This window comes from Leuciscus leuciscus (genome assembly GCF_965113295.1).
Source record: "Leuciscus leuciscus genome assembly, chromosome: 5".
In the NCBI taxonomy this organism is placed as follows: Eukaryota; Metazoa; Chordata; class Actinopteri; order Cypriniformes; family Leuciscidae; genus Leuciscus; species Leuciscus leuciscus.
This window is the reverse complement of record NC_138729.1, coordinates 51,005,972-51,023,697: the sequence shown is the minus strand read 5'-3', so window position 1 is coordinate 51,023,697 and position 17,726 is coordinate 51,005,972. Positions and strand designations below refer to the sequence as shown.

Here is a 17,726-nt window from a genome sequence, read left to right as displayed (position 1 = left end):
AGACAATTGGAAAAGTTTTTGGGGCAGACCTGACCTGTTGAAAAGAGATGCTATTCATCCCTCCTGGGATGGTGCTGCTCTTCTCTCTAGTAATATGGCACATAGTCTTAGAGCTCAAACATGACAATCTGAGGCTCAGGTCAAGAAGCAGACAGACTGGCTTAACTGACCGTCTGCTAGCTGTCTCACGTCACCAAGGTCTGATAAATCCCATCAGATAGAGACTCTTTCACCTAGCTATCATCACATAGAGACTGTGTCTGTTCCCCAAATTTGGAAATCAAAAAAACGTTTCAACCCATCTAAGGTTCAAAATGTAATTGATGTTCAACAAATTAAAAACCGCTAATACAGATGAGCAAATGATAACGCTTGGGTTGCTGAATATTCTATCCCTTACTTCAAAAGCACTTATTGTTAATGATATGATTACTGACTATAATCTAGATGTGCTGTGTTTGACAGAAACCTGGCTAAAACCAAACGATTACATTACTTTAAATGAGTCCACCCCGCAAGATTACTGTTATAAACATGAACCTCGTCTGAAACGCAAAGGGGGAGGTGTCACTGTAATTTATAGTAATATTTTTGTGTAAATGACAAATCACATTTGAGATTTGTGCTGGCTACTGTATACAGGCCACCAGGGCACCATAAAGATTTTATCAAAGAATTTGGACCCTTGCTCTTCTCCATCTACACATCAGTCGGACACATCATACAGGCACATGGTTTCTCTTACCACTGCTATGCTGATGACACACAGCTCTTCCTCTTATTTCAACCAGATGATCCCACAGTAGCTCCACAGATCTCAAGCTGTCTGGCGGACATCTCGACATGGATGAAGGAACATCCCCTGCAGCTCAACCTGACAAAGACTGAGCTTCTCGTCCTCCCTGCCAATCCATCTCTACAGCACGACTTCACTATCCAGCTAAAATCATCATCAATCACCCCATCAAGGTCGGCCAGAAATCTTGGAGTAACATTTGATGACCAGCTGACCTTCACAGATCACATTTCAAAGACAGCCCGATCATGCAGGTTTGCACTGCACAACATCAGGAAGATCAGGCCTTTCCTAACTGAGCATGCAACACAACTTCTTGTCCAGGCCCTAGTCATTTCTAGGCTTGACTACTGGAATGCTCTTCTGGCTGGACTTCCATCATGTGCAACTAAACCTCTACAAATGATTCAGAATGCTGCAGCTCGTCTTGTCTTCAACGAGCCCAAAAGGGCCCACATCACTCCTCTGTTCATCTCTCTGCACTCGCTACCACTCGCCGCTCGCATCAAGTTCAAGGCATTGACGCTTGCTTACTGATCTATCACAGGCTCAGCTCCCTCCTACTTTCACTCACTCCTACGAGTCTACATCCCTACCAGAAGCCTACGATCGGTCAACGAGCGACGTCTCGTGGTTCCATCACAGAAAGCCACAAAATCACTTTCCAGAACATTCTCATTCACAGTTCCATGCTGGTGGAATGCTCTCCCCACCCTCATCCGGAATGCAGAATCCCTGACAACATTCAAAAGACAGCTGAAAACCCATCTCTTCTGTGAGCACTTAACCTAAGAAGGTTGTCTTTTGAATGTTGTCAGGGATTCTGCATTCCGGATGAGGGTGGGGAGAGCATTCCACCAGCATGGAACTGTGAATGAGAATGTTCTGGAAAGTGATTTTGTGGCTAAATTTTAAGCGCAACGGAGCAACTGTGTCTAAAGTGCTGGAAAAGAGAGAGTTAAAAGTTTCTGTCGCAATATCGAGTTCTTCTAAGCTATCTGGGATGCTGAGATGATGAAGCTGATTAGGAAGATTATTGATAAAGCAATCTTTAGTGGCAGAAGTGATCGGTCTAACATATTTGTAACACGGAGTCGGCTTTGCAGCCTTGGCTAAATGTAAGACTAGATAATGATCTGAGATGTCATCGCTCTGCTGCAGAATTTCAACGGCATCAACATTTATTCCGTGCGATAATATTAGATCTAGAGTATGATTACGACAATGAGTAGGCCCTGACACGTGTTGTCTAACTCCAATAGAGTTCAGAATGTCTTTAAATGCCAATCCCAATGCATCTTTTTCATTATCTATATGTATATTAAAATCACCAACAATTAGTACTTTATCTGCAGCCAATACTAACTCTGATAGAAAGTCAGCAAATTTACATTTAGTCATTTAGCAGACGCTTTTGTCCAAAGCGACTTACAAATTAGGACTAAATTAAGCGAGTCATCGTGAAGAGGCAAAAAACAACGCAAGAAGTGCTCAAAATACGAAGTTCAGGCATTGTTCAGAGTAGCATGATCCCACAGTAGCTGCACGGATCTCAAGCTGTCTGGCGGACATCTCAACATTGATGAAGGAACATCCCCTGCAGCTCAACCTGGTAAAGACTGAGCTTCTAGATTCATCATCAATCACCCCATCAAGGTCGGTCAGAAATCTTGGAGTGATATTGGATGACCAGCTGACCTTCACAGATCACATTTCAAAGACAGCTCGATCATGCAGGTTTGCACTGCACAACATCAGGAAGATCAGGCCTTTCCTAACTGAGCATGCAACACAACTTCTCGTCCAGGCCCTGGTCATTTCTAGGCTTGACTACTGCAATGCTCTTCTGGCTGGACTTCCATCATGTGCAACTAAACCTCTACAAATGATTCAGAACGCTGCAGCTCGTCTTGTCTTCAACGAGCCCAAAGGGCCCACGTCACTCCTCTCTTCATCACTTTGCACTGGCTACCACTCGCTGCTGGCATCAAGTTCAAGGCTTTGAGGCTTGCTTACAGATCTATCACAGGCTCAGCTCCCTCCTACTTTCACTCACTCCTACAAGTCTACATCCCTAACAGAAACCTACGATCGGTCAATGAGCGACGTCTCGTGGTTCCATCACAGAGAGCCACAAAATCACTTTCCAGAACATTCTCATTCACAGTTCCATGCTGGTGGAATGCTCTCCCCACCCTCATCCGGAATGCAGAATCCCTGACAACATTCAAAAGACAGCTGAAAACCCATCTCTTCTGTGAGGACTTAACCTAAGAAGGGATTTCAGTTGTCTTTTGAATGTTGTCAGGGATTCTGCATTCCGGATGAGGGTGGGGAGAGCATTCCACCAGCATGGAACTGTGAATGAGAATGTTCTGGAAAGTGATTTTGTGGCTCTCTGTGATGGAACCACGAGACGTCGCTCGTTGACCGATCGTAGGTTTCTGTTAGGGATGTAGACTTGTAGGAGTGAGTGAAAGTAGGAGGGAGCTGAGCCTGTGATAGATCTGTAAGCAAGCCTCAAAGCCTTGAACTTGATGCGAGCAGCGAGTGGTAGCCAGTGCAAAGTGATGAAGAGAGGAGTGACGTGGGCCCTTTTGGGCTCGTTGAAGACAAGACGAGCTGCAGCGTTCTGAATCATTTGTAGAGGTTTGGTTGCACATGATGGAAGTCCAGCCAGAAGAGCATTGAAGTCAAGCCTAGAAATGACCAGGGCCTGGACGAGAAGTTGTGTTGCATGCTCAGTTAGGAAAGGCCTGATCTTCCTGATGTTGTGCAGTGCAAACCTGCATGATCGAGCTGTCTTTGAAATGTGATCTGTGAAGGTCAGCTGGTCATCCAATATCACTCCAAGATTTCTGACCGACCTTGATGGGGTGATTGATGATGAATCTAGCTGGATAGTGAAGTCGTGTTGTAGAGATGGATTGGCAGGGAGGACTAGAAGCTCAGTGTTTGCCAGGTTGAGCTGCAGGTGATGTTCCTTCATCCATGTTGAGATGTCCGCCAGACAGCTTGAGATCCGTGCAGCTACTGTGGGATCATGCTACTCTGATGCCTGAACTTCGTATTTTGAGCACTTCTTGCGTTGTTTTTTGCCTCTTCACGATGACTCGCTTAATTTAGTCCTAATTTGTAAGTCGCTTTGGACAAAAGCGTCTGCTAAATGACTAAATGTAAATTAGCCAAGGCTGCAAAGCCGACTCCGTGTTACAAATATGTTAGACCGATCACTTCTGCCACTAAAGATTGCTTTATCAATAATCTTCCTAATCAGCTTCATCATCTCAGCATCCCAGATAGCTTAGAAGAACTCGATATTGCGACAGAAACTTTTAACTCTCTCTTTTCCAGCACTTTAGACACAGTTGCTCAGTTGCGCTTAAAGAAGATTAAAGAAAATAGTCCAACGCCGTGGTACAACGAGCACACTCAGGCCCTTAAGAGAGCAGCCCGAAAAATGGGGCGCAACTGGAAGAAAACCAAACTAGAGGTATTTCGCATTTCATGGAAAGAGAGCACGATTGCATACAGAGAGGCCTTAAAAGCTGCTAGATCTGCTTATTTTTCAACCCAATTATTAATTATTAATATTTTAGTGTAAATGACAAATCACGTTTGAGATTTGTGCTGGCTACTGTATACAGGCCACCAGGGCACCATAAAGATTTTATCAAAGAATTTAGACCCTTGCTCTTCTCCATCTACACATCAGTCGGACATATCATACAGGCACATGGTTTCTCTTACCACTGCTATGCTGATGACACACAGCTCTTCCTTTTATTTCAACCAGATGATCCCACAGTAGCTCCACGGATCTCAAGCTGTCTAGCGGACATCTCGACATGGATGAAGGAACATCACCTGCAGCTCAACCTGACAAAGACTGAGCTTCTCGTCCTCCCTGCCAATCCATCTCTACAGCACGACTTCACTATCCAGCTAAAATCATCATCAATCACCCCATCAAGGTCGGCCAGAAATCTGATGACCAGCTGACCTTCACAGATCACATTTCAAAGACAGCCCGGTCATGCAGGTTTGCACTGCACAACATCAGGAAAATCAGGCCTTTCCTAACTGAGCATGCAACACAACTTCTTGTCCAGGCCCTAGTCATTTCTAGGCTTGACTACTGGAATGCTCTTCTGGCTGGACTTCCATCATGTGCAACTAAACCTCTACAAATGATTCAGAACGCTGCAGCTCGTCTTGTCTTCAACGAGCCCAAAAGGGCCCACTGTTCATCTCTCTGCACTGGCTACCACTCGCCGCTCGCATCAAGTTCAAGGCATTGACGCTTGCTTACAGATCTATCACAGGCTCAGCTCCCGTCTCGTGGTTCCATCACAGAGAGCCACAAAATCACTTTCCAGAACATTCTCATTCACAGTTCCATGCTGGTGGAATGCTCTCCCCACCCTCATCCGGAATGCAGAATCCCTGACAACATTCAAAAGACAACTGAAATCCCTTCTTAGGTTAAGTGCTCACAGAAGAGATGGGTTTTCAGCTGTCTTTTGAATGTTGTCAGGGATTCTGCATTCCGGATGAGGGTGGGGAGAGCATTCCACCAGCATGGAACTGTGAATGAGAATGTTCTGGAAAGTGATTTTGTGGCTCTCTGTGATGGAACCACGAGACGTCGCTCGTTGACCGATCGTAGGTTTCTGTTAGGGATGTAGACTTGTAGGAGTGAGTGAAAGTAGGAGGGAGCTGAGCCTGTGATAGATCTGTAAGCAAGCCTCAAAGCCTTGAACTTGATGCGAGCAGCGAGTGGTAGCCAGTGCAAAGTGATGAAGAGAGGAGTGACGTGGGCCCTTTTGGGCTCGTTGAAGACAAGACGAGCTGCAGCATTCTGAATCATTTGTAGAGGTTTGGTTGCACATGATGGAAGTCCAGCCAGAAGAGCATTGCAGTAGTCAAGCCTAGAAATGACCAGGGCCTGGACGAGAAGTTGTGTTGCATGCTCAGTTAGGAAAGGCCTGATCTTCCTGATGTTGTGCAGTGCAAACCTGCATGATCGAGCTGTCTTTGAAATGTGATCTGTGAAGGTCAGCTGGTCATCCAATATCACTCCAAGATTTCTGACCGACCTTGATGGGGTGATTGATGATGAATCTAGCTGGATAGTGAAGTCGTGTTGTAGAGATGGATTGGCAGGGAGGACTAGAAGCTCAGTCTTTGCCAGGTTGAGCTGCAGGGGATGTTCCTTCATCCATGTTGAGATGTCCGCCAGACCCCCCCATTATTTTGGATAATTTTAACCCCAAACAGTTACGGACTGCAGCTGTGCATGAAAATGAAATTGAAAATGAGAAATATTTTCCATCAATTCTCTGAGCAAATCTCCAATCCCGGTATGATCTGTCATGTTCTCTGAAGTCAAGCAGTCTTTTGCAGCAGCAAGCTGATGTTCTGTGAAAGTTTTCAGAAGAGAGCGGATTAATCACGTTTGACCTTTCTGTAGTAGGCTTTCTGTATGGTAAGGTGAATGTTACCATGAAATACAAAGCATTTGTTGCTGTTACTATGACATGAACATTTAATCACTGCTAACATTCATCATTTTACTGTCACTTTACGTGACGGCACGTTGCCTAACATCAGAAACATCAGGCTGAAGCGGACATGATTCAGAGTGGAAATAACTAGAGACTCACCATCTGACTCGATTGCATCTGTGTCTGGTGTTTTTTTAAACCAGTAATGTTCTAAAATGTTCTGTACGGTCCTGTAATGTCCAGGTAAAGTCCCTGACTCTCTGGGACGAAGTTTCCGAAGTAGATCCCGGCATTCTGTAAAAGTTTTCAGAAGAGAGCTGATTAGAGTCCTGTTTGATTTTGAGATATGTAGTTTATGTGAGGTAAATGTTGCTGTTACTATGGCCTTCTCTGGATGCCCATGAACATTCATTCATTGCTAAACATTCACTGTCAATCCGCAGTGTTTTACACTTTGCTTATTTGTCATCAAGGTCACTTGTGTAAAGAGCTTTACATGTTTTCAAGCAATGCTATTTCCATTCCGATCTTGTTTTTGGTCTCACCTTTGGACAAGCGTGTATTTTTCCAAGGAAACCTAGGTTTCGAATCCAGAAGACATTCTCCTTCGACCATTCCCTTCAGCACTCTGTGTAAGCCTGCATTTGTGGCCATTACAGCGTGAATTCTCCACTCAGCAAATGATTCACAATCGTCCATTCCTGTAAGCAGTAAGTTTTCAGTTATTAGTAAAACGCCCTTATTTCCATATCCTGTGCATAATAAATCAGTGACTCACGTATTTCAGTGATGGAGTGTGCTCTGTAAAAGCCGGTTAACTTGATCTGCCTGGTGTTTGGGTTGATGAGAACTTTTTTCAGGCTTATGTCTTTGTAATAAACACCCTGTTCCCTGCAGTGCTGTAACACAGCGATGAGTTGCTGCATGATGTCTTTTGCTTCTGATTCAGTCAGACGACCTCCGTTTTCTTTGATGAAATCACACAAGGTAATGTTGGTACCTGGATGTTCCATAATTAAGATGTCGTGATCTTCAGTGCCAGACCATTCGTATAACTTTACGACATGGTCGCATGGTTCCACCATCATCATCGTAACTGCCTCTCGACACAAAGGTCTGGAATCCTCAAACTGAAAGAAGAGATTGACAAAAGGTTAGTTGACTCCTAACCTCAAACCTCCTTACTAAAGGAAGTGTGAGGAAAATTCAAGTCTACATACAGAATTATCAATTACCGAATAACAATTTAATAAATAATTCTCAATGGTAATTTTCATGAAGAATAAAATCATGTCAACTTACGTGGAAATCAAACCGGCGCTTCTTAACAAATTTGATGATCACCTAAAAAAATAAGGAAAAGATTTGCAAACGTAAGTGAACTGACTCATTTTTGTTGTTTACATGATATAGTCTATAATCTTTTTTAAAACATGTTTTGATCAAAACTGTAATCACTGATGTTTATGTCAGGACTCGAAAGACAGAAGGAAACAAGAGGCATAAGGTTTGCTGTATCCAGAAAGAGAAACATACTGGTTTGGCATCTGATTTTCGAATTCCTTCATAGACACTGCCATGGGATTTCGATGCCAGTTTCTTTCCCACTTCATAAAGAAAGTCAAAGGATCCTGAAAAACACACAACAGCATGAGACTGAACTGCTTATGACTAAACACACCTGTGTAGATCAGTAATCGTGTCCCACTGTTATTTCTGCAGACATGTGAGTTTTGGTTTGTATTAATGTCCTCAGACAGTTACCTGATGTAGCGGTGCTAGTCGATGGTTCAGGTGTTTGTGGATCAGCGCTGGTCGACGGTTCAGGTGTTTGTGGATCAGCGCTGGTCGATGGTTCAGGTGTTTGTGGATCAGCGCTGGTCGATGGTTCAGGTGTCTGTGGATCAGCGCTGGTCGATGGTTCAGGTGTTTGTGGATCAGCGCTGGTCGATGGTTCAGGTGTTTGTGGATCAGCGCTGGTCGATGGTTCAGGTGTTTGTGGATTAGTCTCAGTCTCAAGCGCATCTGAGGCTGAAGTCGGCTCCTGTCCGGGTGTTTTAAGAGACTCCTTCAATAACGCAGCATAACAGCGCTGAAAAATAATGCTGGTCGATGGCTGAGCACTGCTGATATTCATTCCTTCAGACTGCATACAGCCTAAGGAAAAATTAAAATGAACATCAGAAACATCAGGCTGAAACTGACATGAATCAGAGTGGTAATAACTAGACTCACAAACAATAAGTGTAGGCTATTGTGATTGTCAGAACATTTGGTAGCCTAACTAAACACTATTTTATTGAGTTTAGTGACAGCATAGTGCAATAATTGGTATAGGCTTCTGCTTTTACTATTGCTTGATACAAATGTTACAATTTCAGTTTAATTCTTGTGGTTTTATTCCGATCTTGATTCAGTTTAGATAAATCTCAAACCTATGATATTCTCTGATTTAGATTTCTGCACCTGATCATTACAATTATTCAAATTCTCTATGTTAAGCATGATGGTATAAGCATATCACACTGAAGTAACGTTAGGCTGCTTTAAAATTAAAATGTATTTAAAATAAAAGTTTTTCTTTTGGCAAAATTACATTTCCTTAATACACTCTTATCAGAATAAATTTCTACCTTTATAAAGGGCATTTCCCCCGTAATTTTATTAAATGTATGCTTCATCTTTCATTTCAAATTCTTAAATCTGATCAATAAATTCAATTAGAATAATAGGACACTATTTGGCTGAATAAAGTCTGTATCATTAAATGGTAACTTGTCTTTCTGTTGTTATTTTGTAGATGTTTGTTACAACTAACGTTAGGCTTAAATGTAATTCAAGACGTTAGTAAAACCATGGTTAAACTGTGGTAATACAACCAATTTGTGGTAACGTTACATGAACCATGGTTAAAAAAAAAAAAAAATCATTAGGAATATACATTTTCATTTGGAACCCAGATTCGGGCCAGATTTTGGACGAAATTCGGCATAACACATGATTTTGGGCCATCGTTGTCCCATCCACATCTTTTTGGCTACCTGGGACTGTTATATTATTTCTGCATATGTGAGTTTTGACTTGTATTAATGTTTACCTGTCGTCTGCGCGGGCGCATCTGTGGAGCTCGTGCGGGCTTTTCTCCCAAATATCTTAGTGGTGATAAATCGGTTAATGTTAAATAACCCTTTTGCCATGTTGAATATTATTTGTATCTCGATTGATATCTGCGTTTGTATTTCACAATACAGCGTTTGTCTTTCAAAATACAGCGTTTGTCATTCACAATACAGCGTTTGTCTTTCAAAATACAGCGTTTGTCTTTCAAAATACAGCGTTTGTCTGTGTTTGTTGCTCTATGTGTTGCTTAGCAACCTAAACTTGGAACTATTCGGCTAAGTCGTGACGTAACCACTCTCGATAATGCTTCCGGGTCCAAAGGCCGGTGCTGCGTTCCAAACCGCATACTTCCCTACTATTTAGTATGGGAAAAAGAGTAGGCGAGCGAAAAAGTATGTACGAATCCAAAAGAGTAGGCGAGAATAACCTGGGTGACGTACGAATTATCGCGAGATTCGGACTTAAGTGCGTTCCAATATGCCTACTTTCCTACTATATAGTAGGCGAAAACAGTACGTGAAGGAAGCAGTACGTTCCAAACGTCAGTATTCATAAAAGAGTAGGCGAGAAGTTCCCGGATGGCTTACTTCTTCCGGCCAGATTTTCGAGTGCTCATCCGATGGATACTCTTCTATCCCAGGAGGCCACGCGAGAGGATACGTCATTATCAAACATCGCAGAGATCGGCGACGCGGGTGCTTTCAAATGTGAGTAAACACAGTTCCTTTTGTTAAAATTGCATGTGTTGAACTACTGTAGAGTAAACTGTTGAATTGTTGAAGGTGTAAAGACGTTACACAGTGTAGTATAGTTGTGATTTTTTGTAAAAACACGTTTTATTATGTATAACGTTAGCTAACAGGGGAGCTCCAGTAAGGACACGTAAGTTACGTCTCTAAAGTGGATTTACATAAACAAACCATACATCAAAGACGCTTATTTTAAATGTCTATTTACATCTGACAGGAAAATCTTGAAATATCACAACATGAAATAGACATCTGAGTGATGAATGTGTGCTATTATGTAGAACAAATCTATAATGTAACTAACGTTAAACATAAGTTATCTATTTTATTTGTCCATTACTGTTGATAAATTTAGGAACATTTATGTTGGATAAAAAGTTAAAACAACCTCAACATGTAAATGTAGTGTTGAGTTCATAAATCACAGAGGTAATGTGAATCTTGTCTGGATGTTACAGGGTCAGATGAACAGATGTGTGTTTATCTGGTGGAGAGTGGCTGAAGAAGGCTTTGAGTGAGTATACTACAGAAATAAATAACAACTATTTAAATCTTAAGTTGTAGTTTATTTTAATTATTGTAATTTCAAACAGAGCTATTACAGCACTTTTCTGATTCTTGATTTCTGTGCATTTGCCGCACAGCTTTTGTGGTGGAGCAGGACCTGCAAGGGAAGATGATGGCGGCATTTGTGGAAAAAAGCGTTTTTGTCTTCTAAATAATACTGAAATCAAATGACATTGTGTGGTTAAAATTACTGCTTTTGTGTTATGTTTGTGCATTTTGTAGGATCTGAAATGTCAGCGGACTGGTGTGAGCACTGAGGATGAGGAGCCCAGAGCTGAATCCTGGAGATGGTCCCTCCATCACTCCACTTGCCTCAGATTGTGAAGCACAACACATCACGCAACAACCTCCGGCACGAGGGAATGGCTCACCTCTGGTGGTCAGCTGATTCATCAGAATAAAGCCTCAGAATGGGCACCGCTGTGTTGAGATGGCAGAAGGATGTGGGGTTCAGTGCCTGTAGTCTACATACATACATGATTGTAGTTTGAATAAAGCTTGTTTCATGTGTTGACTTATGCATTTGTTTATTGTGTGATGATGACTTTCATCCATTCTTTTACTAATTTATTAATATTTCTCATTGTTGTCAGTAAATAAAATATAATTATTTAATTAATGTTTGATTTAATTGTTTGAAAGAAGATGTAGATATGTTCATTATATACACATCTAGAGTGTATTCAATCATGCATAGCTATGTCATATGACATACATTACAATTTGTTTGTTTTATTAAATTATATAATTTTCAGTAAAAAGTCATATAATTAAGTATTGGTCAGCATTTATCGTTGTTATTATTGTATGTTTTGGGGTGGGATAGAAATGCAATTCATTCTGAGGTAATATTCATTTTTAATATTAATGATACTTAAAATTTTCGAGTATAAAATCAACAGTTTTCCTCCAAAGGCGAATCTTCGCACAGCTGCCCTTTGTGCAGACATTACAAACGCTGAGGAAACCCGTTCTAGGTAGGGCTGTCGAGTTACTGATGTTATGAGATCTGTAAAAAATCTCATTATGTATGCAAACCCAATATATATATATATATATATATATATATATATAATTGGTTTGCATACATAATATGAGATTTTTTACATAGGAAAAAAGAACCTACAAGGTTGAATATCTTAATATATATTTTCTTAAATAATTCATTATAATACATTTTAAAAAAGCATTTTTTGTTATTTATAGGCCTGAGAGATGAAACGACAGTTAAATTCAACAAGAAAAAGAGGAAAAAATAAAGCAGTTAGCCACTTTTGCTTGTGGATGAAAATATTTGGATATAAAAAATTAACAACATATTCAAGAGATGACAATTTTGGGATTTCGTAATAAAAATAAATAACACCGTTAAGGATAAAACGGTAGTTCACATTAGTAAGGTTAAATAAAATAACTTAAATCAACCCTAAATGTATTCACAAAATAAATGGGCAGCAGTTTCTTCAAAAAGACCACAAAATGAGCAAGTTTAATCAATATCAAGATATTTACAGATAGATGAATTAAACGTGTCCGTTCGATTCTTTTAAGTTGTTGCGCGTGTGATAACGCGTCGTAGGTCACATGATAACGTCAACATGGCAGATGTCCGGTTCGCATTCATACTCAACGAGATTTGGCTATAAAGTACCTACTCTTTTAGCGCTCGTTAAGTAAGTACTCATTGAAATTAAGTACCTACTCATTGAGTATGCGGTTTGGAACGCAGCCCGGGTGTTCTTCTGTCGATCTGTCCCGATCTGTCCTACCTTGTCAGATCCATAGACAGTATGGTCAGCTCACGCATTCACCGTGAGACACACGCAATTAACACTTTCCACACGCTCTCACGCCACACATCCATTTTCTCACGCACAAAAAAATCGCGAAGCAATTTTATTAATTTATTAATTTAATACATTTATATTATAATATAATATTAATATTATTTAATAAATAATATGAATTGAATTTTATTAATTTAATAAAATTAAGAGGACACGGAGACCGAGACAGACAGAGCACAGGTTACTTATGATATAAAAAAAAAATCTCAGCTCTCAGATTCTGTCAATTTTATTACGAAATTCAAACAATAAATACTGTTTTGGCGCTCGTAAATGTGCCGTGACAGATCCCGAGCGGCACGTGACCCGATCATCTCTACTAGCTAACTTAATAGTACATAATCACGAATGAACACTGTTTTAAAGAAACAGTACAACTTACCGAAATGTATATACCTCATACATGATTTCGATCAAGTGTTTTTCATCTGCGGAAAGGGTCAATAAAACAACTGGAGAACAATTATGTCACATAACATTTACCTCAGGAAAGCCATTTAATGACCATAATAGGCTATAGCACGTTAGTTGGCTAGAAAAAAAAGAGCTATGGAGAGTATTTTGCTAAATATGTGTAGGCTACTATATTACATATTTATTATATTTTTACTTATATCATTAAATAAAGTTGTTATTATAATAAAAAATGCATTATATTTAATTTGAGGTATTTTTTTACCTAAAATAATACTACCAGCTAATAAGGCTCTCTGTGTGTTTACAGCATTAGGTGAGATTTTTTTTTCTTGAGCAAAATTAATCCCTATCTTGTGTACCTAATATTTATCCAAATTAGTCAATATTAAATCAAATCACAAGAATTGAACTGAATAGAAATCCTGAAATTTGTTTCAAGCAATAATAAAAAATGTAGCTTACCAGAAATTGTACCATATACTGTAACATGTTGTCACTAAACCTAATAAAATTCAATTTAGTTACTAAAATGTTTTGACAATCACAATACACTTATTGTGATGCAAGATTAATTTTTTACATCCCAACAACCTCAAAAATCTCAATCCAAGCAAAACTCAAAAGTTGGCAGCTATGTAATAGCCATATCTATCAGTTCATCTACCACACCGTACAATCTCACTGCGCGTTTCTGCTTCGCGTCTGTGACCACAGAAAATACTTCAGTGTAACTTTACCGAAGATTCTTATTAGACCATGGCTGTGTGATTTTACAGTAAAAAGTAACGTTACCTCAGATTGTCCTACCAGTGCGAAATAAACGGGTACGATGATTTTAAAAAACAGAATCAGAATTCCTCACAATGAATAAAATCAGTGAAATGCAAAATCAGAAAACCACGTAAACCTCCAATAATTAAATAACTTAAATAAAACAAATATTTGTATGCATTTAATCTCACTTTATTGACAAATGTACTTGCTGCTGACCTTCAATGATTCAGTTAAACTGAAAGGATCCACTTCAGGCTTATTATTAAAATGTTGGCCAAAATATAGAACTTAAATTATAGAACATTAGCCCAAGGATAGAACATTTTTGTTATTAAAAACAAAACAAAAAATAAGTAGAGAAGTAACGCAAAAGTTATGTAACTCATTACTTTCCTTTAAAAGTAACTAAGTAAAGCAATTAGTTAGTTTTTAAGGCGGTAACACAATATTGTAATGCATTACTTTTCAAAGTAACTTTCCCCAACACTGTCTTTAAGTGTGTGTTCACTAGAATCACAGGTTGCCCCAGGCTAATAGTATAAAGACTGATGATGTTTTATTTTTGAATGGTGAATAACACTGAAATCCTCTGTAAATCAGGCTGGTACAGATCAGAAAGTGACAGCAGAGCAAGACTCGTGAGAACACTCCCTGCTGCTGCTGCGTTAGGTAGGACCGTTCCAGACTATATCACTCCTCTACGTTACGCTTTTACATAATCATTCACATTTGCTTTTTAATTGTTACTTTTTATGACTTTATGGTTGTTATTATATGATCCACAGATGACAGGCAGGATTCATCAGCATATGCACATGATACATAATATGAACTATATATATATATATATAAAAAACTCTTATTTATAACATTTAAAAAAATGGTATGAATTCTTTAAGAAAGTTTTGCTTTTGTGTGATTTCAAGTATTTTAAGTTAATATTGCATGGTGTTCTTTGAATATCTACAGTGAAAGTGATATTTTATTTGTTATTATCTTATATATTTCAGTATTTATAAGCTTTATATATTTAACAGCACGAGAGTGAAAGTCAGATTTTAATTGCAGTGAAATTACCTGATTTGTTCTCAGCTTTTTTGAATTTGAATAAATGCAAAGCGAGTGAAAACCCTGATAAAGGCTGAACGAGTGTCATTGCTGTGTTTCGTGTTATTTTGATGGCATGAAATTATGTTATTATAAACCTGCTCAAGTCATGATAAATGATTAATACACTAAATCTTAATTTCCCTTAGGATTTTATTCCTGTAACTCATACATGACAGACAGTTTAAAAGGAGCTTGACAGCAATAAACAGGAAAATAACTCAAATATGAGCCGAATTCAAATTCTGCTGTAAAGCTCAATTCAGATTATATAGTTGAATCATTCTAGTGCTTTTTAGTGTAATTAAATTGTTTAACAATAACAAAGAATAAGATCTCGTTATTACGACATAATTGAGAGAAAGAAATAATATGTATGTGGCAGTAATGCGTCACCTGTCTCTCATATCTCATAACCTGTCGCTTATATCTCATAACCTGTCGCTCATATCTCATAACCTGTCGCTCATATCTTTTAAGTTGTTGCGCTTGTGATAAGGTTGAAGGTCACTATAAAAAGGTCAACATGGCGGATGATGTCCGGATCGCATTCATACTTAACGAGATCTCAGTGTCAGTGAGAGAGGGGGAGTGGCCAGCTGTGCTCACTCAGTGTCAGTGTGAGAGGGGGAGTGGCCAGCTGTGCTCACTCAGTGTCAGTGTGAGAGGGGGAGTGGCCAGCTGTGCTCGCTCAGTGTCAGTGTGAGAGGGGGAGTGGCCAGCAGTGCTCACTCAGTGTCAGTGTGAGAGGGGGAGTGGCCAGCTGTGTTCACTCAGTGTCAGTGTGAGAGGGGGAGTGGCCAGCTGTGCTCACTCAGTGTCAGTGTGAGAGGGGGAGTGGCCAGCTGTGCTCACTCAGTGTCAGTGTGAGAGGGGGAGTGGCCAGCTGTGCTCGCTCAGTGTCAGTGTGAGAGGGGGAGTGGCCAGCTGTGTTCACTCAGTGTCAGTGTGAGAGGGGGAGTGGCCAGCTGTGCTCACTCAGTGTCAGTGTGAGAGGGGGAGGGGCCAGCTGTGCTCACTCAGTGTCAGTGTGAGAGGGGGAGTGGCCAGCTGTGCTCACTCAGTGTCAGTGTGAGAGGGGGAGTGGCCAGCTGTGCTCGCTCAGTGTCAGTGTGAGAGGGGGAGTGGCCAGCTGTGCTCACTCAGTGTCAGTGTGAGAGGGGGAGTGGCCAGCTGTGCTCGCTCAGTGTCAGTGTGAGAGGGGGAGTGGCCAGCAGTGCTCACTCAGTGTCAGTGTGAGAGGGGGAGTGGCCAGCAGTGCTCACTCAGTGTCAGTGTGAGAGGGGGAGTGGCCAGCAGTGCTCACTCAGGCTGCGTTCCAGTCCAATTTAGTCCTAATTTGTAAGTCGCTTTGGACTAAAGCGTCTGCTAAATGACTAAATGTAAATTTGCTGACTTTCTATCAGAGTTAGTATTGGCTGCAGATAAAGTACTAATTGTTGGTGATTTTAATATACATATAGATAATGAAAAAGATGCATTGGGATTGGCATTTAAAGACATTCTGAACTCTATTGGAGTTAGACAACACGTGTCAGGGCCTACTCATTGTCGTAATCATACTCTATATCTAATATTATCACACGGAATAAATGTTGATGCCGTTGAAATTCTGCAGCAGAGCGATGACATCTCAGATCATTATCTAGTCTCGTGTAAATTACATTTAGCCAAGGCTGCAAAGCCGACTCCGTGTTACAAATATGTTAGACCGATCACTTCTGCCACTAAAGATTGCTTTATCAATAATCTTCCTAATCAGCTTCATCATCTCAGCATCCCAGATAGCTTAGAAGAACTCGATATTGCGACAGAAACTTTTAACTCTCTCTTTTCCAGCACTTTAGACACAGTTGCTCCGTTGCGCTTAAAGAAGATTAAAGAAAATAGTCCAACGCCGTGGTACAACGAGCACACTCAGGCCCTTAAGAGAGCAGCCCGAAAAATGGAGCGCAACTGGAAGAAAACCAAACTAGAGGTATTTCGCATTTCATGGAAAGAGAGCACGATTGCATACAATGTATATGTATATAATGTATATAAACTACAATGTCTACTGCCCTAGTTAGACTTGATGACTGCAGCTACCGACAGCTCGTGTTCTAAATAAAGAATCCTGCTGAAGAAACAACCAAGTCTCCTGGTCTCTGCTTTGACGAAGGAAAAGTCTCCAACAGATGTCTGAACCGAGGTATGAACCGAACCGTGACTTCTGTGTACCGTTCCACCCCAATATATTATATATATATATATATTGTCCTACCAGTGCGAAATAAACGGGTACGATGATTTTAAAAAACAGAATCAGAATTCCTCACAATGAATAAAATCAGTGAAATGCAAAATCAGAAAACCACGTAAACCTCCAATAATTAAATAACTTAAATAAAACAAATATTTGTATGCATTTAATCTCACTTTATTGACAAATGTACTTGCTGCTGACCTTCAATGATTCAGTTAAACTGAAAGGATCCACTTCAGCCTTATTATTAAAATGTTGGCCAAAATATAGAACTTAAATTATAGAACATTAGCCCAAGGATAGAACATTTTTGTTATTAAAAACAAAACAAAAAATAAGTAGAGAAGTAACGCAAAAGTTATGTAACTCATTACTTTCCTTTAAAAGTAACTAAGTAAAGCAATTAGTTAGTTTTTAAGGCGGTAACACAATATTGTAATGCATTACTTTTCAAAGTAACTTTCCCCAACACTGTCTTTAAGTGTGTGTTCACTAGAATCACAGGTTGCCCCAGGCTAATAGTATAAAGACTGATGATGTTTTATTTTTGAATGGTGAATAACACTGAAATCCTCTGTAAATCAGGCTGGTACAGAT

At 40.0% G+C, this 17,726-nt stretch overlaps 1 protein-coding gene across 1 annotated transcript; it reads right to left on the bottom strand.

Moving 5' to 3' along the window:
• Positions 1–6,039: 6,039 nt before the first annotated feature.
• Positions 6,040–8,716, bottom strand: LOC309499869 (serine/threonine-protein kinase pim-3-like). The gene is made up of 7 exons (XM_082171348.1): positions 8,068–8,716; positions 7,840–7,934; positions 7,606–7,647; positions 7,082–7,433; positions 6,849–7,004; positions 6,463–6,597; positions 6,040–6,217 (listed from the first exon to the last, which is right to left on the bottom strand). Exons 1-7 carry the CDS (start codon positions 8,453–8,455, stop codon positions 6,063–6,065), a joined length of 1,323 nt encoding a protein of 440 aa, XP_082027474.1. The 5' UTR covers positions 8,456–8,716; the 3' UTR covers positions 6,040–6,062.
• Positions 8,717–17,726: the final 9,010 nt, after the last annotated feature.

Excerpts from the sequence above, each read along its gene's own strand:
- LOC309499869 (XM_082171348.1), bottom strand. The coding sequence starts at position 8,455 with ATGCAGTCTGAAGGAATGAATATCAGCAGTGCTCAGCCATCGACCAGC. Across the intron at positions 7,434-7,605 it reads AGCGCCGGTTTGATTTCCAC|TTTGAGGATTCCAGACCTTT; the intron begins GTAAGTTGACAT and ends CTCTTCTTTCAG. Across the intron at positions 7,005-7,081 it reads ACACTCCATCACTGAAATAC|GAATGGACGATTGTGAATCA; the intron begins GTGAGTCACTGA and ends TACTGCTTACAG.